Source organism: Anolis carolinensis, chromosome 6, assembly GCF_035594765.1.
Source record: "Anolis carolinensis isolate JA03-04 chromosome 6, rAnoCar3.1.pri, whole genome shotgun sequence".
Classification (NCBI taxonomy): Eukaryota; Metazoa; Chordata; class Lepidosauria; order Squamata; family Dactyloidae; genus Anolis; species Anolis carolinensis.
Window position 1 is genome coordinate 9,652,844 of NC_085846.1, and position 22,803 is coordinate 9,675,646.

A 22,803-nucleotide genomic window follows, 5' to 3' on the forward strand; every position below is an offset into this window, starting at 1 on the left:
ATTAAAATGTTTTTAATGCTTTGCCTTAGGGTTTTAAATGTTGCTTATGTTTATGTTTAATGGTTTTCATTATTTTAATTTATAGTTATATGTTACTGTTTATTTATGATTTTTTTACTATTGTATGTATGTTGCCATTGAATTTTTCCATTAATATGTTGTAAACTGCCTTGAGTCCCCCTTGAGGTCAGAAAGGCCATATATAAATATAAAGTAAAGGTAAAGGTTTTCCCTGACATTAAGTCCAGTCGTGTCTGACTCTGGTGGTTGGTGCTCATCTCCATTTCTAAGCCGAAGAGCCGGTGTTGTCCATAGATGCCTCCAAGGTCATGTGGCCGGCATGAGTGCATGGAGTGCTGTTATTTACTATACAAATATAGTAAATAAATAAATAAGATCTTCTTAGATCCCATCTACGCCGACCCTTTAATGCAGTTCAAAGCAAGCTGCAAACTTTAGCAACCAGACAAGAAAACAAATGTGATTAAAAAGCCCTTAATGCACACCAGTACACTGTTTTGGAGAAGGATACATCTACACCTGGCATGGGCAAACTTCAGCCCTCCAGGTGCTTTGAACTTCAACTCCCACCATTCTTAACAGTTAGGAATGGTGGGAGTTGACGTCCAAATCACCCGGAGGGCAGAAGTTTGCCCATGCCTGACCTACACTGTAAAATGAATGCATTTTGACCACACTTTAACTGCCCTGGCTTCATAGTATGAAATTCTTGGAGTTGTAGTTTGGGGAGGCACCAGCACTCTTTGGCAGAGAAGAGGAAAGACCTTGTAGAACTACAACTCCCAGGCTCCCAGAGCATCAAGCCATGACAGTGAAAGTGGTGTCAAACTGCATTCATTTTATGATATAGAAGATGCACCTTTTGTGATTTGTGTGTTTAATATTCGTTCTAACAGTGGAATTCTAGTTCTTTCTCTTCTCCTGGCATTTTATGCTTTCGGAAACTGGGTGGTACAAATATTTTTGTAATTTTGTTTTTAAATGCTCGCTTTGATTTCTTGGGAGCAAGGAGAGGAAATGAATTTGGGTCAGGAATAAACATACCTCTGGTCCTGGAAAGAACTACTTCAAGGGGTAGCGTGGCCGAGCGGTCTAAGGCGCTGGATTAAGGCTCCAGTCTCTCCGGGGGCGTGGGTTCGAATCCCACCGCTGCCAACCAATAATTTTCCTCACCTGATTTAAATAATCACTTTCAGCAAAAATGTTCGATCCTCTCCTGAACTTTTCCTAGATAAGCCCCATGATTTCCAACAAAACATTTCTGCAATTCAGCCGTGATCTGTCACTGTATATCTATTTTCTCAAACAGGGAAGAAGAAATGCCTTTTGAGTGAACGGCAGCCCTCTACACCTCTGTGGGAATATGACTCACTAAACTCCATGCTATGCCCTTGACGAAACACACTGTATGAATCATACAATGGCATCGCTAAAATGAATAATAATAATAATAATAATAATAATAATAATAATAATAATAATAGGAAATTTACCCAGGGCACATCTACACTAAATAATTAATCCAGTTTGATACCGCTTTAACTGCCGTGGCTCATTGCTATGGTATGTGGGAGCTATAGCTTGATGAGAGAACAGCCCTCTTTGACAGAGAAGGCTAAAGACCTGTAAAACTACAACTCCCAGGATTGCATAGCAAAAAGCAAGTTCAAGTGATGTCAATCTCCCTTCATTCTACAGTGCGGATGCACCCCAAGTTGTGTTGGCAATTAAGCCTAATTTGCATTATATGTATCTGCCCTCAAGTTGTTGGTGGTAGTGGGCTTATTTTGTCTCTATCACTGTTTCCAAACTATGTCCTGAAAATATTTTGCAAAATGTTTCAGTTTCTATCTTGCATGCGGTGGTCACCAAGTCTCTGTGGCGCAATCGGTTAGCGCGTTCGGCTGTTAACCGAAAGGTTGGTGGTTCGAGCCCACCCAGGGACGCGTAGTTTTGATACCGGTTTTAATATAGCCAATTCGCTAAAACAGGTGATGAAAGAGTCGTGAGAAAGTCATCCAGATTAAACTGGAATTAAATGAAGTTTACATCCGAAAGTTAAGATATCCTATAATAATTGGCATTATTTTTATAAGTGTACGAATTCTTTTCAAACACGATTGCCCATAAAATAGTGAGGTGAAGCCTGCCAGGTTATGGGGAACATATATACATATAATCCAAGGATTATTGGAAATGCATCCACTCTGCCTTTAAGACGAAGGAAAAATATTGGCAGCGGTGGGATTCGAACCCACGCCCCCGAAGAGACTGGAGCCTTAATCCAGCGCCTTAGACCGCTCGGCCACGCTACCTGATGACAGTACCTATTTCCAGCTGTGTCAATGCAAACAAGGAGAAGGAAATTTCTGTGAAATTGAAGTTATATTACAAAGAGGTTCGTTTTGAAAGGAAATAAGCTCAGGATTAGATAGGCTAGAACTATGACAGTTAAAGCTGGATTCGATCGGTTGGAGCTTTGGCAGTTAAAGATGGCAGATGAGTGACTTCCAAATTAATTTGTCTGGTTCTGTCCTGGATTTCATTTTGCATCTTATAAAGGAGCTATTTAAAGTGCAAAACTTTATCCCCAAGTCGGTTTATCAGTTAGGATAGCTATTAAAGAAGAAAGATTTAAAGAACAAGTCAAGGGTTGTAGTGTGGGGTTTTATGTTTAAAATTGGTGTATATGGTGTTGTTTTTAAGCAATGTTCACCACGTTGAGTTCCTTTAAGAGATAGAAATACATCTATACACATAATAAAAGTAAAAATATGTATGTATGTGTGAGGCTGGGGTGTCCACTTACACAGACAAGCTTCCACTTCCATGAATAGCTATAGCTCTCACTACGCAGGAGACATCAATGGCCCTCCTTCCAATTACATTGCAGGTTATAGCAAGCACCATGAACATGTACAACTGCTGCCAATGTCTTCCACAAACACAAGACTGCCCGCCCCCTGCCCCCAAGTGAAGGTTTTCATATGAGGACAATGTTATGTGTTTCCTCCACCACAGATATCCCAGTGTTTCTTAGTCTCTCAATTGGTGTGGAATTTGCATGATCCCGCCCACTGCCTCTCCCTTAACCCTTTCCTACTCTTTTCTATGGTGCACAGCAAATATAGTAGAATTGATCAGCAACTGAACATACTGGAAGGGTTTGGGGAACTGAATCAACATGGTGGAAGTTGTAGTTCACCCTGCACCAAGACAGAGCACTGTGACCCTCACCAAATATGGACCTGGACCTAACTTGATACAGTATATAGAACCCCCATGATCAATAAAAATACTGGGGGCGTTGGGGGGAATCCACCTTGATTTGGGGAAGTTGTAGTTCACCTACATCTAGAGAGCACCCTGAACTCAAACAATGATGCACTCATGCCTGATATGCCCAAATTTGAATACTGAAGGGGTCTGGGAGGCATAGATCTCGAATTCTGGGAGCTGTAGTTCACCTACAACCAGAGAAACTATGAACCCCACTGATGATGGACCTGGATCACACTTGCCACACAAAACCATTATGACCACTGAACATATTGGAGGGGTTTGGAGGGAACTGATCTTCATTTCTAGGAGCTGTAGTTCATTGACATCCAGAGACACTGTGACCATCACCGATGATGGATCTGGACCAAACTTGGCACACAGAACCCACATGGCCAATTAAACCTACTGGGGGGGGGGGGATTTAGAGGGATTGACCCACCATGATGAGAGCTGTAGTTCACCCTACAGCCAGAGAGCACACTGAACCCCACCAATGATGCCTCTAGAGCAAACTTTCCCAACATGACAAACTTTAACTATTGATGGAGTAAGTAAGTAACTGATGTTAACCTGGCATGATGTGAGTTATAGTGCACCCACAAACTTATGCTTTTTGTAAATGTTTAAAAAATGACTTTTTCAAATAACCTGGGCAATGCCGGGTGCCCAAGCTAGTATAGAATAAGAATAACAACAATAATTGCAATTGTATTTCACCAGGGGCTAGTAATTGTTGCATACTGATTCTGTATTCAAATGCGTAGCAGCTCCTGTAGGATCTGTAGTTTGCTGAGGCACCAGCACTCTTTGGCAGAGAAGGCAAAAGACCTCGGAAAACTACAACTCCCAGAATTCCACAGCACTGAGCCAGGGCAGTTAAAGTGGTGTCAAACTGCATTAATTTTACTAATGCAACTTAAATGACAGTAATATATTTTTTTCTTTCAATGTAGAGAAAGAATTGCAAACTAAAAAGCTTGCGCCCAACGTGGGGCTCGAACCCACGACCCTGAGATTAAGAGTCTCATGCTCTACCGACTGAGCTAGCCGGGCTGTTGTAACCACGCCTTAGCTTACTTCTTAAAAGCTTGCCCTGCACACTCATAAAGTTCCTGTTTGGTTTCTTAATCATTTTTTCGCCTTCTTCCAACCAAAGATCTCTCCCTTCTTCCAACCACCATTCATGGATTCTCTGATAATTCCTTCTTAATGAATATAATAACTAACTTGTCTGGATGGGAGAATTCCAAGAGACTATGTAATTTCCAAGTTACTGAACACGACACGAAAAGAAGCTGCTTTGCCTAGGTATGTCTTTTTATTTTTTTTAAATGGAAGTGGTGTTTATAAACATATACTTTATAAAGATATTTATAATATTGTGTCTGTCATACTTTATTGCCAGGCACAGTATTAAAAGACTTAATGAGTAATAAATCCCTGTTAGTGTTGGTCTTAATTGATATGAAGTGTGACTTTGGGAAGGAAGGAAGAAAAAGAGCACTTGGCAGCGGTGGGATTCGAACCCACGCCTCCGGAGAGACTGGAGCCTAAATCCAGCGCCTTAGACCGCTCGGCCACACTACCTTACACTTGGTTCCTTCCTTCCCTGACTTCCTACTGTTCAGTTCTGATTCCATATTCTGATTTACTGTATTTCTTTCATTGTGTTTCCATGCTCCCAGGAGAAGATCAGGCACAAGAGAGCAGTACACTGAAACAAACACATTAAAATGTCTTTCTTCTATTCCAGATATATGGCAGATAAATAAACCTGTTTCTTCTTCCTGAGTATACCTCTTCAACGGGAATTCCAGCACAAAGCACAGTACTATGGTCTGATGGGCAGACCATAGGGGCATCTACACTGTAATGCTAATTAATGCAGCTTGGCACCACTTTAACTGTGATGGCTCAATGCTGCAGAATCCTGGGAGTTATAGTTTTTGCTAAGGGTCTTTATACGCTACTTATCATGGGAGTTGCAATTTGTAGTTTTTGTCATGGTTTGCAAGAATACTATATGTGTGTTAACTGGAAAATCAAATGCATGAAGCCGATTGGCTCAGTTTGCAAGGACCTGGGAATTAGTTTGTAACTGTTAGTATCCTGCTGCTGGAGAACCAGTTTGAACAGGTTTCTCTCTGTGTGAAAGAGTCTTCTGAGTACTGGCTGAAAAGAAGATGGCTCCATACTCAGAGAGGCCTGACTATTTCCGTGGCCTTATTTGCTGCTGATCTTCACTGAAGCAGATTTATGGACTAAGAAAGGATTGCTTATAACTGCTGATTTCTGTAAGTAAATAGAGGGACTACTGTATATAGTATTGTTCTGTTGATCTCTTGGAATCAGTAAAAGTTCCTGTGTTGTTTGTTCTGCAAAGCTGAGTGGTGCATTATTCTGCAGGGTGTCTCTGGGCTCATGGGGACATCTATCATCTACAAACCCCAACAGTTTTTACCATATCTGCCAAAAGAGTCCTCAAACTACAAATCCCAGTATGGAAATTAAAGTGGGGTTAAACTGCATTAATGCTGCTTTGCAGATGCACCCTAACAGGGGTTGAAACCGTCATGATGCAATCCCCTAAAAATGAAAGCATTCGCCTGAACAGGGACTTGAACCCTGGACCCTCAGATTAAAAGTCTGATGCTCTACCGACTGAGCTATCCAGGCTGCTGGAAATTCCTCTTGGCAGCATTTGTTTCATGCTCCAAAAGTAACACCCTCTTAACAAATGTTGCCTTTGCACATTTACTGCAGCCCTTTTTTTCTCTCTCCAGCAAAGAAATCGTCACAAATCATCAAGTTCACAACAAATGCCCCAGGAATCTGTACAGTATTTACATAATGTATTTACCTGAGAAAGAGTTGGCAAATGGTTTTGGGCTAATTGAAAGCCTTTTAGGTTTACATTTGCTATAGAATTTGCAGCAGGCTTTTAGAGTCTATAGCAATCTATAGCAGAAATCGAGGAGTATGCAAATTTGTCACAATAGGAAAGTGCCAATGCCTATATAATATAGACCACGCATGGGCAAATTTGGGCCCTCTCTTCAGATGTTTTGGACTTCAACTCTCATAATTCCTAGTTACAAAATCCATACAACATTGTTTGTGATTACTGTGAATTCGAACAGTATAACTAGTTTAATATTCAAATTATTCACTGAACTTGTTTATTTTCTATTTTGTATATAAGTGAGCTATTTGTGTTGATTTTGGGGTTCCCCCCAGATTTTGTAATATCTGTATTTGCCTATGAGATATCTTGGCGATTGGATCCAAGCCAAAACATTAAATTTATGTATGTTTTGATGGCACAGCAGGTTAAACCGCTGAGCTGCTGAACTCACTGACCGAAAGATCGGCGGTTCAAATCCGGAGACCTGGGTGAGCTCCTGCTGTCAGCCCTAGCTTCTGCCAACCTAGCAGTTCAAAAACATGCAAATGTGAGTAGATCAATAGGTACCGCTCCAGCATGAAGGTAACAGCACTCCATGCAATCATGTCGGCCACATGATCTTGGAGGTGTCTACGGACAATAACGGCTCTTCGGCTTAGAAATTGAGATGAGCAACAACTCCCAGAGTCGGACATGACTAGACTTACCTTTACCTAGGTTTCTCATACACATATCAAGTAATCTTATGCTGTATTTTGAATATTTGTGTGCTCCAGACAAGTTTGTATACATTGATACATTCAGAAAGCAAAGGTGTCACTGTGTCAATCATCACCCATGTGGACAAATTCAAATTCCCGGATGACAGATGCCCAGCCTGTATTAGGGACATTTGTTATTATGGTCATTGTGGCTGGGATTGAAGATGCTTCCTGGGGTTTGAATGCATGTGCATCTTAATGGTGTAGTACCACATTTTAAAAAAGAGGTAAGGATGAAATGAGGCATGAAAGAGGCAATTAGATGAATAGAATTTGCTTTTTTCCTAAAAATTTTGTGGTCTCAAAAAAATTATCTGCCATCTCCCCGTCGGGGAATCGAACCCCGGTCTCCCGCGTGACAGGCGGGGATACTTACCACTATACTAACGAGGAGCTGCTGATTTGATCTGTTTTCAGAAGAACAGTGAAGTGTGCAGTTTACCTTATGGGAGGCATTTCTCTGCTGGCCATTGTAGTGCATCTACACTGCAGAATTAATACAGTTTGACACCCATTGAATTGCCATGCCTCAATGCTATGGGATCCTGCCATCTGTAGTTCGGCATCAGCACTTTTTGGCAGAGGAGACAAAAGACCCATGGCAATGAGCTGTGGTAGTTCAAGTAGTGTCGATTTGCATTAATTCTGCAGTGTAGATGCACCCATGGTGGTGATTTCAAAACATCTTCCCCCAGATTTCCATTTCCTAGGGTGGGGATGGTTTCAGGCTATGTCATGCTCAGTGACAATCATATAATCCTAGAGCTGGAAGGGACCACAAAGATCATCCAGTCCAACTCCCTTCTGCTATGCAAGAATGCACAATCAAAGCACTCAATTTATGGACACCCACATGATTTTGTAGACCACCCTATTAAATGACTTCTTTACTTGGTTGTAATTTCATAGGCAAGGAATATTCAGAGATGGTTTGCCATTGCCTTCTTTGGAAACGCATCCTTCCAGCCCCTAGTGTTATTTTGCAGTCGCCCATCCAAATACTAATCAGGGCTGACCCTGCTTAGCAACTTGAATCAGGGGGTGCCTTTTAAGAAAACAATGTGTTCCCCAACCAAAAAAAAAAGTATTCTGCGTTGGCCGGGAATCGAACCCGGGTCAACTGCTTGGAAGGCAGCTATGCTCACCACTATACCACCAACGCTCACATGCACAGAGTTTAAATAATCCAGGTTTCTAGTCCTCAGTGAGCACACTAGGTCAAATATTCCCAAATGGAAAATAAATTCTTTGTATCTTTTTAAAAGAACTCCCAGATCAGTTATTGCAGATTGGGTTGCTATGCGTTTTCCAGGCTGTATGGCCATCTTCCAGAAGCATTCTCTCCTGACATTTCACCCACATCTATGGCAGCCATCCTCAAAGGTTCTTAGGTCTGTTGGAAACTAGGCAAGTGGGGTTGATATATCTGTGGAATGTCCAGGGCGGGAGAAAGAACTCGTGTCTGTTTGAGGCAAGTGTAAATGTTGCAATTGACCATCTTGATTAGCATTGAATGGCCTCGTAGTTTCAAAGCCTGACTGCTTCCTGCCTGGGAGAATCCTTTGTTAGGAGGTGTTAACTGGTCCTAAGTGGTCAATGATGTGTGCAGAGGCTGAAGTTTGTGTTGAACAAACAACAACAAAGACTTATTTTCTAGGTTTGAGTGTTGGATTAAGAATATAGACATCAGGGTTTAAATCCCTGCCGGTAGGCTGTTAGGAATTGTGGGAGTTGAAGTCCAAAACACCTGGAGGGAGGGCCCAAGTTTCCCGTGCCTGATCTATACCAAAGAAAGATGCTGATGGTTATCTGTTTCCATAACAACATACATTGCAAAAGATTACTGCGAGTGGTAGTCGTGGCCGAGTGGTTAAGGCGATGGACTAGAAATCCATTGGGGTCTCCCCGCGCAGGTTCGAATCCTGCCGACTACGATTAGTTTTTTTAATTGTAATTTAATTTTTGTTAAGATTTCCCAAAAAAATAGGAAATTCTGGGTCTTCATTAAAGTAATAGCCAGTTATGTCTCGAAACCAAAGTCCTCAAATGTAGTGGGACTAGGCTTTCTCCTCATTTTTTTTAATAAATAAGGACTACTAAGGATTTCCCAAAATCTATCAAATTTACAATCAACCATGGTCAATCGTGAGAGATTCAGACCTGTGCAATGTTGTTAGAATAAAACAGTGTAATCTATTGGATTTGCAAAGAGCTCTTGATATCATCACTAATGATCCCAAAAATATGCATGCCATTTAGGCTAAAGGAGCCTAGGGCTCCTGAATAGCTATGTATTACAGTGGATTTGCACTGTAGAGTTAATGCAGTCTGACACATTCCATGCTTTGGGATAATGGGAGTTGTAGTTTTACAAGGTCTTTAGCCTTCTCTGCCAAATATTGCTGGTCTCTCAGCAAACTAAAGCTCCCAGGAATGCAACTTCCCGTTGTGTGTGTGTGTGTGTGTTTTTTTTTCTATTCAAACGAGGCATCAAAAGGAATATCTGGGGACAAAATGGTAAAATGTTTTCATAGACCACTACAGAGATATGATAGAGAAAACTTCAAAAATGTGTTGGTGGTCTTTCCAAGGCAGTCAGGATGGCCGAGCGGTCTAAGGCGCTGCGTTCAGGTCGCAGTCTCCTCTGGAGGCGTGGGTTCGAATCCCACTCCTGACAGCTTCAACATTTTCTTTCTCATGCCTTTTAGGATGAATCTACTACACTATAGAATTAATGTAGTTTGATCCCGTTTTCACTCAATAGTTCTAAAAACTCCTTGGAGTTGTAGTTTAGTGAGGCACTGGCACTCTTTGGTAGAGACGGGTCTTGTAAAACTACAGCTCCCAAGGGTCCTCAGCATTGAGCCATGGCAATCCAAGTGGTGTCTTAAACTGCATTAATTCTACAATGTAGATGCACTTCTAGCGTCAAACAATATCTTGGGATTGTTCAGACTATTAGAGAAAACCAGACTATCAAAGCCATATAACAATAAGAAAGAAGATTATTATTATTATTATTATTATTATTATTTTATTATGACACAGCAAACAAAATATTGTAGACATGCTGGATTTCGTATCACAAGTCGAACACTTCCCAAGTGTCTAGGACTGTGTGATGTATTTTCGAATGATGCGTGCAGATCCCATTATTATTATTATTATTATTTATGGAATATGGCCATACAGCATACAACAACCCTGAAAGCCTTTGACAACATATTATTATTGTTTATTTAAACTCTGCTTTTTCTCTCCACAAAGGAGTGTGTTTGAAGTGCACTTATACTGCAGAATGAATAGAGTTTGAAACCACCTTAACAGCTATGAAATCATGGGAGTTGTAGTTTCAAATGATCTTTAGCCTTTTCTTCCACAAGAGTACTGGTGTTGTGGGCAAGTGGGCTTATTAGAAAAAGACCCTCCCCATAAAAGTATAGCAGAATAACTTATTAGTGGCAGTGTGACCCAGTACCAGTAGCCAAAAGCGATTCAAGAACAAAAATACACAGACCATTGATTCTTTTTTAGCACTTTACAATTCTGAGATCAAATACTGCTGTTTTATCTACAGCAATTGTTGTATTTGTTTTTACCGGGGAGTACTGTGAATTTATGATGTTGTGTTGACTGTTTATTGCCTATGTTTTGTTCTGCACTTGTTGTATTATGTATTTTGTGTCACACCTTGAGTGTTTTGTGAGCTACCCTGAGTCCCGCTGGGAGAAGGTGGCGGGATATAAATAAAGTTTTTATTATTATTGATATAATAAATCTTCCATAGGAGGCTTTTCTTTATAGCAAAATAATACGGTTGCATTATTTACTAAAACAAGGTTCGCATAACAGAAATTAAGATATTTATACTTCCTTCTTTGCTTCCATGCTAGGCTTCTTTCTTGTGTAGATAAACAGCTTCGCTCTCACAGAGCCTTCTCTCACATTGAATTATTATTATTATTATTATTATTATTATTATTATTATTATTATTATTTATTTATATACCACCCTATCTCCCGGATGGGATTCAGGGCAGTTTCCAATCATAAAAACAACACATACATTACATAGCAGCATAATAACACATTATTAAACAAGGTAAAACAATACAATTATATAGCAACTAGCTGTGCCCGGCCACACCTTGCTGTGGCGTTGTCTGGTGGTGTTGGTGAGAAATTATTGAGGTAGTAGTGGTATTGAATGTCTGTTGTATGGTTGTCTTTATGTTTAGTATGCATTTGGTTGGGGTCTCTCCAAACTCTTGTGCCTGTCCCCTGGGCTGAGTAGGTTTCTAGGAGACCAAGTGGGTGGAACTTAGCCTTCTAACTGGCAGCAATTGGATAAAAACAATTATTCCTCTCCCTCTAATTAGGACTTTATTTTTCTTTTCTTTTTGTTGTATCAACCTAGAGCCGTGGATGATGGGTTGTGTTGTCAAATTTTGAGGTTGGGGGGCCTGTAGTTTTGTTGTTTTGTCCGCTGCCCTGATGCCATCATTCTTTTATATATATAGATAATTAACACTTACACAACCTGATCAAGGGGACGGGAACCATAAACCTAATATATTAAAGTGTATCATTTCAGACTAAATAAATCTTGTGCAATATATTCAACTTATATTGAACTTACATAGGAGATTCAAACAATAGTTTTACACACAGCAGCCTTCACACTGGAGCTTCTCTCACCAAGCTACAACTCCTAGGATTCCATAGCTTTGAACTATGGCAGTTAAAGCGGTATCAAACCGCATTTACCATGTAGATAGATAATATACCCTTTATCAGCCGCAGAGCACAAGCAGATAGTCAGTGAATTTGCTGACAGCTCACTTTAGAAATTCAACAATTTAACAAATAGATTTTATTCTAAGCAATGTAAAAAGAGTTAGATTTTTCTCCCCTTTATAGTTTATAATTTATAATCCAAATATTAAAATACAATTTAAAAACACAGTCCCAGCCAGAAACTGAAACCACACAAGGGAAACTGCACAGTGGTCGTGTGAACGGCAGCTCCAGTGGCGCAATCGGTTAGCGCGCGGTACTTATACAGCAGTACTAGTGAAAGCAATGCCGAGGTTGTGAGTTCGAGCCTCACCTGGAGCACTAGTTTTGCTCCTCCAATTCAGACCTCAACTCTTGTCTGAACTTTATTAAATGATAAATTGGGAGGTCTGCATTTATTTCGGCTCCACAGTTAAGAAGCTTGGGAAAAGAAAACTTTTTTTAAAAGTCACCATCCTGTTTGGATATCAGTATTCGAAGGGATCTTGTAACACCTTTGGAGTGAAAGTTTTTGTGCACTTAGTCCACTTCCTAGCTTTTGTGCACTTGGCCCAAGTTGTTGTATGTTTTGACAACTGATTGTTTTTGCATACATGTTGGAAACTGCCCTGAGTCCTCTCAAGGAGATAGAGCGGTATATAAATAAAGTTTTTTTAATTATTATTATTATTCCTTAGATGCATGAGTCAACAGGGCGTTTACATTATTTATTATTACTGTTAACTGCCATCAATGCTATTATGGGATCCTGGGAGCTGTAGTTTGGTGAGGCGCCTGTTCTCTTTGGCTTGTGAAACTACCGCCAGTCCTTTTTGGATAAAACCCTTGTGAAACTACAACTCCCAGGGCTCCATAACATGGAGCTAGGGCAGTTCAAGGGGGTGTCAAAATGCATTCATTCTGCAGTGTAGAACTGTAGATGCAGCCTCGGTTAATGTCAAGGATATTACAAGGTCCTTTTCAATACTTTACATTATGATTTTGGAGGAAATGTGTTTGATGGACTCAGGCAATGAAGGAAGTTTGAGAAATGTGGACATCAATCAAAGTACCATCCCTGCTTTCTTCGTTCTATGGGAGCTCATTGGAGCAGCTTTCCCAGTCCTGGCGTTGGTGGTATAGTGGTGAGCATAGCTGCCTTCCAAGCAGTTGACCCGGGTTCGATTCCCGGCCAACGCAGAATATTTTTTTTTCCAGCTTGCTTTTATTTATTTCTCTTCTCTCTGCATTTAAAACAATCGTGCATATTTTAAAATATATCTTACAGCTCTAAGAAGAAATATATTTCAGGAATCACAGTTCCGACCCATAACAAACTTAACCTGTATCGTCCTGAGATTAGTCCCATCTATGTTTATAGTTGTTATTAATTATCAAGTCGATTTTAATATATGGCATAAATGAGACACCTCCAACTCTCACCAGGGCCATGTGCTTTTATTTGCTTGCTTATTGGAAGATTTTTTCCCCATAGCATTGATCCATGACCAGATAAAGTTATGTGAAACTGTATTAATTCTACAGTGTAGTTGCATCCTATGATTCTATTAATTCTGTACTAGATCAGGTACAAGGCACGATGCGAGGAGATTGCATCTTTCGTCTACAATGTATGTCATTTCCATAGAACTCCTCTCTTTACCTCCTTGTGATGTACGTCATTGGAAAAGAAAAAAAAAACCATTTGGCCCGTACGGGGATCGAACCCGCGACCTTGGCGTTATTAGCACCACGCTCTAACCAACTGAGCTAACCGGCCAACTGTTGTGACTTAAAAGTTGGCTGTCCCTCCATCTGAAATACTCCCATTACTAGCTTCTGTGTTCAAAAGAAACACAAGAGGGCGCATAATGATCAGAAATCAGACCTTCAGAATTACTGGGCTGCTGTGAGTTTTTCGGACTGTATAGCTATGCTCCAGAAGCATTCTCTCCTGACGTTTCGCCCACATCTATGGCAGGCATCCTCAGAGGTTGTGAGCTCTGTTGAAAACTAGGCAAGTGGGGTTGATATATCTGCGGAGTGTGCAGGGTGGGAGAAATAACTCTTGTCTGTTTAAGGGTGCAATTGGCCTCCCTCGATTAGCATGGAATAGCCTTGCAGCTTCAAGACCTGCTGTTTCCTGCCTGGGGGAATCCTTTGTTGGGAGGTGTTAACTGTCCCTGATTGTTTCTTGTCTGGAATTAATCTGTTTTCTGAGTGTTGTTCTTTATTTGCTGTCCTGATTTTGGAGTGTTTTTAAAATAATAATAATAATAACTTTATTTAGATACCACTCTATCTTCCCAAAAGGACTCAGGGCGGTTTCCAACATAGGTAAAGCATTCAGTTACCAGCACAAAACATACAACACAACCATAATAAAACATAAACATAATTACTCTTAACACAACATACTCATGTAGAATTAAAACCCAATACAAATGCTAATCCATTGGGTGAGATTCAACTACCAATGGACAAGATTCCAGGATCTGGGCAATTCTGAAAGGCTGGGCCAAGGTAGGTACAATGTAGCATAGGGATGGGAGATAAAGTGCAAAACTGGTGGCCAGGATAGAGCCTGGGTTTCTCAATCTCAAGGCCTTTTGAGCAGCTATAAGAGGGTTAAACTAGTGCAATGCTGTATCGCAGGGCCGGGAAAGTGGGCAAAGTGCAAGCAGGGGCCTAGCCAAAGGCCAGGGTAGGATTTGAAGCTAACCATTTTCAAAGGCCTGTTGGGACCCTCAGGTTTTCAGGTCCCTGTGGAAGGAGGATATTCACAGGGCTTGCCGTATCGCCTTGGGGAGGGCATTCCAAAGGCAGGAAAAGCACTTGGGATGGTGGTGGGAGCAAGAGGAGGGCCTTCCTGGAGGATCTAAGTATGTCCATGCTGGTACATAGGGGGAGATGCGATCGCGGAGATAGGTGGAGCCCAATCTGTTTAGGGCTTTATAGATCATTGCCTGCAATATTGGTAGCAAAATTTTGTTCATTTTCATGAATTCCTCTTTGCTGTTGAAATTGTCCCCATGCTTGTGGATTTCAGTGGCTTCTCTATGTAGTCTGAGATGGTGGACAACACCATAAACAACATGAAACCTGCTCACTAAAATCCTAGATTAGTTGAACTGGAAATGATTATCACTGGAGCAATCCTGAGAAATTTACCTTAGTGAAGCACAAGCCCTACTTATTTATTTAGCGACATTTATATCTCACCCTGAAGGGAACTCAGTGCAGCTTACAAGTTATATGTACATACAATATAGCGTAATATAATAATTATATATTACTATATTGTACTATATCACTATATTGTAATATTATTAGTAATATTACATGTAATATAAATATACCATTATAATAGTGTATTATTATTATATTGTATTACATTATAATATTATTATATACATATACAATATATTATTAGTGTAGCATAATAGGATTATTATATACTATTATAGTTATATTGACACAGGAGACATGGTGGACTGATGTCTTCCTGTTCCCTTCTTCATTCTGGCTCAGAATTTGGCAGAGCAGACCTTGCAGAACTACAGACCTCAGGACTCCATAACATACAGACATGACAGTCTAATTGGGTGTTAAAACTAAAGTAGAGTCTCACTTATCCAACATTCGCTTATCCAACGTTCTGGATTATCCAACTTATTTTTGTAGTCAATGTTTTCAATACATCATGATATTTTGGTGCTAAATTCGTAAATACAGTAATTACTACGTAGCATTACTGCATACTGAACTACTTTTTCTGCCAAATTTGTTGTATAACATGATGTTTTGGTGCTTAATTTATAAAATCATAACCTAATTTGACGTTTAATAGGCTTCTCCTTAATCTCTCCTTGCTATCCAACATATTCGCTTATCCAACGTTCTGCCGGCCCGTTTATGTTGGATAAGTGAAACTCTACTGTACTTTAATTTTACAGTATTGTGTCACCCCAAACTGGTATTTCCAGCTCCCAGAAAAACATCTTGTTGTCCAAGGCAGCCGAGACTTCAGGGAGTCCAAAAAAACTTAGGAATGAGTGTTACATGAACCCTTAAAGTCTTCTATTAATTTAATATCTAAAACTTTCTAAAAAGAGTATCTAACTTGCTATATTGAACTATATATTAGTGTTGAAATAGCCATAGGAGCTCTTTTGTTGAGAAAGTGGGTGGCTCTTAAAAGAGCCTTTGGGTTTGTGTAGGGACCAATTAGGACTCTACTTGGAGCTGGTGTACTTGGTGACGGCCTTGGTGCCCTCGGAGACGGCGTGCTTGGCCAGCTCCCCGGGAAGCAGGAGGCGGACGGCGGTCTGGATCTCGCGAGAGGTGATGGTGGAGCGCTTGTTGTAGTGCGCCAGGCGGGAGGCCTCCCCGGCGATGCGCTCGAAGATGTCATTCACGAAGGAGTTCATGATGCTCATGGCCTTGGAGGAGATGCCAGTGTCGGGGTGCACCTGCTTCAGCACCTTGTAGACGTAGATGGAGTAGCTCTCCTTGCGGCTCTTTCTGCGCTTCTTGTCCCCCTTCTTCTGGGTCTTGGTCACCGCCTTCTTCGACCCCTTCTTGGCTGCAGGCGCTGATTTCGCTGGTTCAGGCATTGTCAAGCTGTCTCTAGGAAACACTCACAATAGCAAAGAAATTCGAAGAACTAACCAGCCGCCTCTGAGCGCTCTCTATTTATACGGCGTCTATGCTAATAAGTAGCTCAGAAATCGCTGTTTCCCATTGGCTGAGGAGAGCGAGTCTCCTATTGGGCGGCTAGAACCATTATGCAAATGAGGGAATTATTTAAATTTGGTTTCTATTGGAGGATATAAAATGCTGCGTTCCTATTGGGCAGCAGGGGTAGTCGTGTTTTCTATTGGTTAGGTGAGCTCAAAAGAAAACAGGCAGCCAATCGGAATTCGCAATTACGAGCCTCAGGAGTAAATAAAGGCAAGGTAGAGCGTTTGCTCCCCATCTGATTCATTCCGAGAATAGCTGCTCTTCTTTGGAAGTCTCTTCTCTGAAAACTAAAGCATGTCTGGACGCGGCAAGCAAGGAGGCAAAGCCAGAGCCAAGGCAAAGACCCGATCTTCCAGAGCCGGGCTCCAGTTCCCCGTGGGCCGCGTCCACCGTCTCCTCCGGAAGGGCAACTACGCCGAGCGGGTCGGGGCCGGGGCGCCTGTCTACCTGGCGGCGGTGCTGGAGTACCTGACCGCTGAGATCCTGGAGTTGGCGGGAAACGCAGCCCGGGACAACAAGAAGACCCGCATCATCCCGCGCCACTTGCAGCTGGCCATCCGCAACGACGAGGAGCTAAACAAACTGCTGGGCAGAGTCACCATCGCCCAGGGAGGCGTCCTGCCCAACATCCAGGCCGTGCTCCTCCCCAAGAAGACCGAGAGCCACAAGGCCAAGGGGAAGTAAAGCCCTCCGGTCTCCAGGAAAAAAATTGAACCCAAAGGCTCTTTTAAGAGCCACCCACAAATTCAAAGAAAGTGCTTGGATCACCTATGGAAAATACATGTTTTACTAGCCTTTGCAATTCCCTCATTTTAAGTTATATGATAAAAAGTCGTATCATCCAAGCCCTGGTGCTATTGGAAATAGAATGCCAAACTTTGTAAGTTTATTGCAACTTTTCACTTTTATGTAACTATATAAAAGTGTATCAACAGATCCACAATAACAGTAGCCAACTTTACATTTTCCTTGCTTTTGTATAACATAATAAAGAAATGTATCATCCAAGCTCTGATCCACATGAAACACTACAGTTATTGATAGTATGTTACAGTAGAATAAAACTGACTGAAGGTACTTTCATCTAACAAATGTGTGGAATATATACATGTATGTAGCATGCATGCATACACACATACATATCCATACACACATGCATATGATCTTGCTCCTTTGCACTCTGGCTATAGGTGTTATAACACTATAAATCCATTGATTTGACAGCACTGAGCCATACCAGATAAAGATCTGCCAAACTACATTAATTCTACAGTGTAGACATATCCCATAATAAATATGTTTGGTTCTTAATTCACCATCAAGCCATTCTTTTCAAAGGGACAGTTATTTGTGGGGAGCAAAACTCTGGTAGCTCCAGTAGCTAAGAAATATATATACAGAGTCTCACTTATCCAACATAAACGAGCCAGCAGAATGTTGGATAAGCGAATATGTTAGATAATGAGAGATTAAGAAGCCTATTAAACATCAAATAAAGTTATGATTTTACAAATTAAGCACCAAAACATCATGAAATACAACAAATTTGGCAGAAAAAGTAGTTCAATATGCAGTAATGCTATGTAGTAATTACTGTATTTATGAATTTAGCACCAAAATATCACGATGTACTGAAAACATTGACTACAAAAATGCGTTGGATAATCCAGAACGTTGGATAAGTGAATGTTGGATAAGTGAGACTCTACTGTAACTCCTTTGGAGACCTTAAATTTAAGCCAAAATTTCCATGGTGATGATAGATGTTATTTTTCTCCAAAGGCACTTATATAGGAAAATAATCATTGCTGTGGTCTCCCAGCTCTGTGACAATGTTTTAACAGAAATCTTCAGCTATCCGTAGTTCCTGAACCCATCAAATGCTGGCTCAAATTATTTATAGGGGCTTATAAAAGAGGTGTAAGTAGAATGAAGAAATCAAGCTTTTTAGAGGCACCAGAATGGTGGGTTTTGTTTGTTGAGTGAGCCTTGTCTTTCCTTCTTCGAGCTGGGAGTTGAAGTAGCCAATCAACATTTAGGGCGGGCTTTTCAAAAAGGTTCTTTATTTTCGCCCCCAGTGGTTAAATCTGCAATGCAATGATTCATTTCCTCCATTCTAAAGCAATCCTGGATAATTTGCAAGCCTGCTCTTGCCAATAACAAGATGCAGATAAACCTTTAAAAGTATATGAACCAACCAGTATATTATTTGAGAACACAGAAATGCTGGACCACACTCACAACCACCATGTCAGGCTACACAGAGAAGCCACTGAAATCCACAAGCATGTGGACAATATCAACAGAAAGGAGGAAACAATGAAAAGAAACAAAATCTGGCTACCAGTATTAAAATAACTCTAAAATCAGGACAGTAAATAAAGAACAACACTCAGAAAACAGGGGAATTCCAGACAACAATCAATCAGGGCCAGCTAACACCTCCCGAAAGAATTCCCCCAGGCAGGAAGCAGCCAGACGTTGACACTGCAAGGCTATTTGATGCTAATCAAGGTGGCCAATTGCAGCATTCACACTTGCCTCAAACACATTTTTATTTCTGGGTTGTTGTATGTCTTTCGGGCTGTGTGGCCATGTTCCATGTTGCCTCAAAGCCTCTAAGGATGCCTGCCATAGATGTGGGCGAAATGTCAGGAGAGAATACTTCTGGAACATGGCCACACAGCCCGAAAGACATACAACAACCCTGTGATCCCGGCCATGAAAGTGTTCGACAACATATTTTTATTTCTCCCACCCTGGACATTATTCCACAAATATATAAACCCTACTTGCCTAGTTTCTAACAGACCTCACAACTTCTGAGGATGCCTGCCAAAGATGTGGGGGAAATGTCAGAAGAGAATGCTTCTGGAACATGGCCATACAGCCCGGAAAACACAGAAGTCCAAACCTTTACAGGTTTGCTAAACCCTGCAAGCCATGCTTCCCCTGCATTTTTTTCCCTTTGGATATCATAGTGGAAAAATACAGATACAAGTTATGTTTACATGGTAGAATGAATGCAGTTTGGCCCCACTTTTATGGACGCTATGGAGTCATAAGCGTTGAAGTTTTACAAGATATCTAGGTTTCTGGGCCAAATAATGTTTGTGCCTTAGCAAACTACAAATCCCAGGATTCCATTGCATTGAGCTAGAGCAGTTCAAATGTGGGCATTCTTTTTAAGTCTAGACATACAAAAACATGATGTTAAGGAACTAGAGTCCTTTCCACATAGCGGGGTACAAATAAATTGTATCCTGGGTTAAAAAGACAATTTCCCGAAAGCAATAGGGAAGTGTCTAAAAAATGTCTTTCTGAGGTGAAAGGGATGGGGGTGGCAACAAAAGGGAGCCAGCTATAAGCTCTGTCCAATCAGCGCCTAGCGCGGGAAATTCAAACTGTGCAACGGTCGCTGAGCTCTCCCAGCCAATCAGAACGCCGGTGGCAGCCTATAAAAACCCGGCGCGCCGACGCTTCAGACTCATTTCGTCACAGTTTTCTGCTGAGGGAGGTTGTGAGTTTTTCTTGCGAAGGAGAGGATGGCACGTACCAAGCAGACAGCTCGCAAGTCCACCGGCGGGAAGGCGCCCCGCAAGCAGCTGGCGACCAAGGCTGCTCGGAAGAGCGCGCCGGCCACCGGGGGCGTGAAGAAGCCTCACCGCTACCGCCCGGGCACCGTGGCCCTGCGGGAGATCCGGCGCTACCAGAAGTCGACGGAGCTGCTGATCCGGAAGCTGCCCTTCCAGCGCCTGGTGCGGGAGATCGCGCAGGACTTCAAGACGGACCTGCGCTTCCAGAGCTCGGCCGTCATGGCGCTGCAGGAGGCGAGCGAGGCCTACCTGGTGGGGCTCTTCGAGGACACCAACCTCTGCGCCATCCACGCCAAGCGCGTCACCATCATGCCCAAGGACATCCAGCTCGCCCGGCGCATCCGCGGGGAAAGGGCCTAAGGCGCTTTACCACACACACCGATCAAACCCAAAGGCTCTTTTAAGAGCCACCACTTGATCACAAAAGAGCTGGTGTTACAATATGTGAGTGCGAATAATGAATGACTGTAGATTTATAGTATACTAGCTTGGGGATGCAGCGGTGCCCGGGTGATTTGAGAAAGGCATTGTTTTGGGATGTTGGGCAATATCACTTCTGATCCAGATCCAACGTTGTCTGGGTTCAGTGCTCCGGATCAAGGTGAACTACAACTCTGATGCCTAGGGCAATCGCCTTCAAATCCTGCCAGTATTTACGTTTGTCCATGTTGTGTCTACCAAATTTGGTCCAATCCATCGTTGACTGTTCAGTGGTCTCTTGATGCGGGTGAACTATAACTCCCAAATTCCACTCTCGATCACCCCCAATCCCTGCCTGTATTCACAGTTGTCCATGTTGGATCTGTTCGCCAAGTGTAGTCTAGATCCGTCGTTGACTTAAGCATTCTCTGGATGCAGGCGAACTATAACTCCCAAAATCAGGGTCCAAGGTCAATTCCCCCCAAATCCCTACAGTATGTTCAGTTGTTCATGGGCTTCTCTGTCAAGTTTAGACCTGGTCCATTGTCGGTGGGAGTCACAGTATCTCTGTCTGTTGGTGAACTACAACTCCCTAAAATCACATACATACGATGTTCACTTTTATTATGTGTATAGATTGACTGATGTAGAGGAGACTAGTCAGCACAGGTTAGGAAGCTATAAAGTTGAATGCAGTTTAATCCCACTTGGGAATTGTAGGCTACATAAACTACATCTAATGTATATCTCTTTCCTGTCTTAAAAGACTGGTACAGCTCCATTTGTATATGCAGTTTGACCCCCTCTAAATGCTATTACTCGCGGTTATGGAGTCCTGGGAGTTGTAGTTTTGGTGAGGGGTCAACACCCTTTGAAGATTGGGGATCTTGGCAAACTACAACTCTCGATTCCATAACTTGAAAGCAAACTGCATTAGCGTGTGAGCACGTAGACTCATGATGCCATGTAGGATGACTGCAGTTCACTATTAGAACTGTCTTGGCTTGATGTCATTGGTGTGGAATACGTTTGATTTTAAAAATCACCTTATCGACAAACCCATTGGAAGGAAACCCATGTAATAAATGAGATTTCCTTCCATATTGACTGGACTTCAAAAATGTACTCCCTAGGCTGACGAACAGCAATGATCTATGTTTCTTGAAAGTGAGCTCCATGTTTACACTGCGTGCAAATTAGGAACTCCGTTAGCTTTATAAATTTGCGACAGAAAGGGAAAAACAGCGTTCTGGAGGATAAGAAAATCTTGTTGTCAGAAGTGGGATTCGAACCCACGCCTCCAGGGGAGACTGCGACCTGAACGCAGCGCCTTAGACCGCTCGGCCATCCTGACACTCTTGTACAAGGCACCATAAGTTTCGTAGACTATGATATTTCCTCCTGTTCCTTCTAAACAATCCTTGCATCATCCAAAAAGTAAAATCAGGTATCATTCTGCCATTGGGGGTGCATCTACATTGGCGCCAATTTAACCGCTATGAAGTCTTTGGGAGTTGGGCGAGGCACCAGAACCCTTTGGGCAGGGAAAGCTGAAGACCTTGTCAAACTACAACTCCTGGGACTCCACAGTACTGAGTCGTGAAAGTGGATATTATTACACTTGATGTATTTTGTCTGTCTCCAGCTGCAATGAAACATCCATTTGAACCCATGGGAGGGAAACTTAACTGGCCACAAGATGGCGCTGTTTCACATGCTTTTGGGGAATGAAAAACAAACTGCAGCTTAAGTATTCCATAGCATCCATGAGTATTTAGTTAACAAAGGTTTCAGTGAGTCTATTTGCCTAGTTTTTGTAAGGATACGATATATTTTTAATATTTAAATGTATAATATATATCAAAAAATATTTAGCAGAGGATGGTTTCGATCCATCGACCTCTGGGTTATGGGCCCAGCACGCTTCCGCTGCGCCACTCTGCTTCACGAAAACATACCTTCTGCAAGCCCTTTACATCTGTTTCCCTTAAATTTATCTCTGTTTTTAAAGGGGCATCATTGAATTTCTATTCAATGTGCTTAATTTTTCCATACTTTGCTTGACAATCCAACCGTGTTGCAGGACTGTTATAGAAGGCAATGGGATTACATATTACATACTTCTTTGCTAGAGATGTGAAAATAAACAGAAATTAAAATGATGTCGGAGTGCAATACCTCTACAGTGCAGATGCACCCAAGGTTTCTCATTCTCTGTGCAGAATGCCTTGGTGCAGAGTAAGAGGCCCCTTGGTTGTTGCCTCTTTGTGTTTGCACTCACTTATTGTCAAACACCTCT

General features: G+C 41.8%; 3 protein-coding genes and 15 non-coding genes across 18 annotated transcripts; 8 read left to right on the forward strand and 10 right to left on the reverse strand.

Moving 5' to 3' along the window:
• The first annotated feature begins 1,094 nt into the window (after window positions 1-1,094).
• trnal-aag (transfer RNA leucine (anticodon AAG)) lies at window positions 1,095-1,176 on the forward strand. Its single transcript has one exon. It is a non-coding gene; the product is annotated as a tRNA-Leu (tRNA).
• Window positions 1,177-1,893: 717 nt separating this feature from the next.
• On the forward strand, window positions 1,894-1,967 carry trnan-guu (transfer RNA asparagine (anticodon GUU)). The gene has a single exon. It is a non-coding gene; the product is annotated as a tRNA-Asn (tRNA).
• A 287-nt stretch (window positions 1,968-2,254) lies between these two features.
• Window positions 2,255-2,336, reverse strand: trnal-aag (transfer RNA leucine (anticodon AAG)). The gene has a single exon. It is a non-coding gene; the product is annotated as a tRNA-Leu (tRNA).
• A 1,947-nt stretch (window positions 2,337-4,283) lies between these two features.
• trnak-cuu (transfer RNA lysine (anticodon CUU)) lies at window positions 4,284-4,356 on the reverse strand. The gene has a single exon. It is a non-coding gene; the product is annotated as a tRNA-Lys (tRNA).
• A 452-nt stretch (window positions 4,357-4,808) lies between these two features.
• Window positions 4,809-4,890, reverse strand: trnal-uag (transfer RNA leucine (anticodon UAG)). The gene has a single exon. It is a non-coding gene; the product is annotated as a tRNA-Leu (tRNA).
• Window positions 4,891-5,906: 1,016 nt separating this feature from the next.
• Window positions 5,907-5,979, reverse strand: trnak-uuu (transfer RNA lysine (anticodon UUU)). The gene has a single exon. It is a non-coding gene; the product is annotated as a tRNA-Lys (tRNA).
• Window positions 5,980-7,290: 1,311 nt separating this feature from the next.
• trnad-guc (transfer RNA aspartic acid (anticodon GUC)) lies at window positions 7,291-7,362 on the reverse strand. Its single transcript has one exon. It is a non-coding gene; the product is annotated as a tRNA-Asp (tRNA).
• A 697-nt stretch (window positions 7,363-8,059) lies between these two features.
• Window positions 8,060-8,131, reverse strand: trnag-ucc (transfer RNA glycine (anticodon UCC)). The gene has a single exon. It is a non-coding gene; the product is annotated as a tRNA-Gly (tRNA).
• Window positions 8,132-8,821: 690 nt separating this feature from the next.
• trnas-aga (transfer RNA serine (anticodon AGA)) lies at window positions 8,822-8,903 on the forward strand. The gene has a single exon. It is a non-coding gene; the product is annotated as a tRNA-Ser (tRNA).
• Window positions 8,904-9,563: 660 nt separating this feature from the next.
• trnal-cag (transfer RNA leucine (anticodon CAG)) lies at window positions 9,564-9,646 on the forward strand. The gene has a single exon. It is a non-coding gene; the product is annotated as a tRNA-Leu (tRNA).
• A 2,347-nt stretch (window positions 9,647-11,993) lies between these two features.
• Window positions 11,994-12,087, forward strand: trnai-uau (transfer RNA isoleucine (anticodon UAU)). Its single transcript has 2 exons — window positions 11,994-12,031; window positions 12,052-12,087. It is a non-coding gene; the product is annotated as a tRNA-Ile (tRNA).
• A 786-nt stretch (window positions 12,088-12,873) lies between these two features.
• On the forward strand, window positions 12,874-12,945 carry trnag-ucc (transfer RNA glycine (anticodon UCC)). Its single transcript has one exon. It is a non-coding gene; the product is annotated as a tRNA-Gly (tRNA).
• Window positions 12,946-13,451: 506 nt separating this feature from the next.
• On the reverse strand, window positions 13,452-13,525 carry trnai-aau (transfer RNA isoleucine (anticodon AAU)). The gene has a single exon. It is a non-coding gene; the product is annotated as a tRNA-Ile (tRNA).
• Window positions 13,526-15,815: 2,290 nt separating this feature from the next.
• LOC100556079 (histone H2B 5) lies at window positions 15,816-16,415 on the reverse strand. Its single transcript, XM_003227222.4, has one exon. It carries the CDS (start codon window positions 16,359-16,361, stop codon window positions 15,981-15,983), a length of 381 nt encoding a protein of 126 aa, XP_003227270.1. The 5' UTR covers window positions 16,362-16,415; the 3' UTR covers window positions 15,816-15,980.
• A 295-nt stretch (window positions 16,416-16,710) lies between these two features.
• Window positions 16,711-17,514, forward strand: LOC100555886 (histone H2A type 1-E). The gene has a single exon (XM_003227221.4). The coding sequence runs from the start codon at window positions 16,783-16,785 to the stop codon at window positions 17,170-17,172; it is 390 nt and encodes a 129-aa protein (XP_003227269.1). The 5' UTR covers window positions 16,711-16,782; the 3' UTR covers window positions 17,173-17,514.
• A 2,478-nt stretch (window positions 17,515-19,992) lies between these two features.
• LOC100555692 (histone H3) lies at window positions 19,993-22,666 on the forward strand. Its single transcript, XM_062984170.1, has one exon. It carries the CDS (start codon window positions 20,034-20,036, stop codon window positions 20,442-20,444), a length of 411 nt encoding a protein of 136 aa, XP_062840240.1. The 5' UTR covers window positions 19,993-20,033; the 3' UTR covers window positions 20,445-22,666.
• On the reverse strand, window positions 21,776-21,858 carry trnal-cag (transfer RNA leucine (anticodon CAG)). The gene has a single exon. It is a non-coding gene; the product is annotated as a tRNA-Leu (tRNA).
• On the reverse strand, window positions 22,377-22,448 carry trnam-cau (transfer RNA methionine (anticodon CAU)). The gene has a single exon. It is a non-coding gene; the product is annotated as a tRNA-Met (tRNA).
• Window positions 22,667-22,803: the final 137 nt, after the last annotated feature.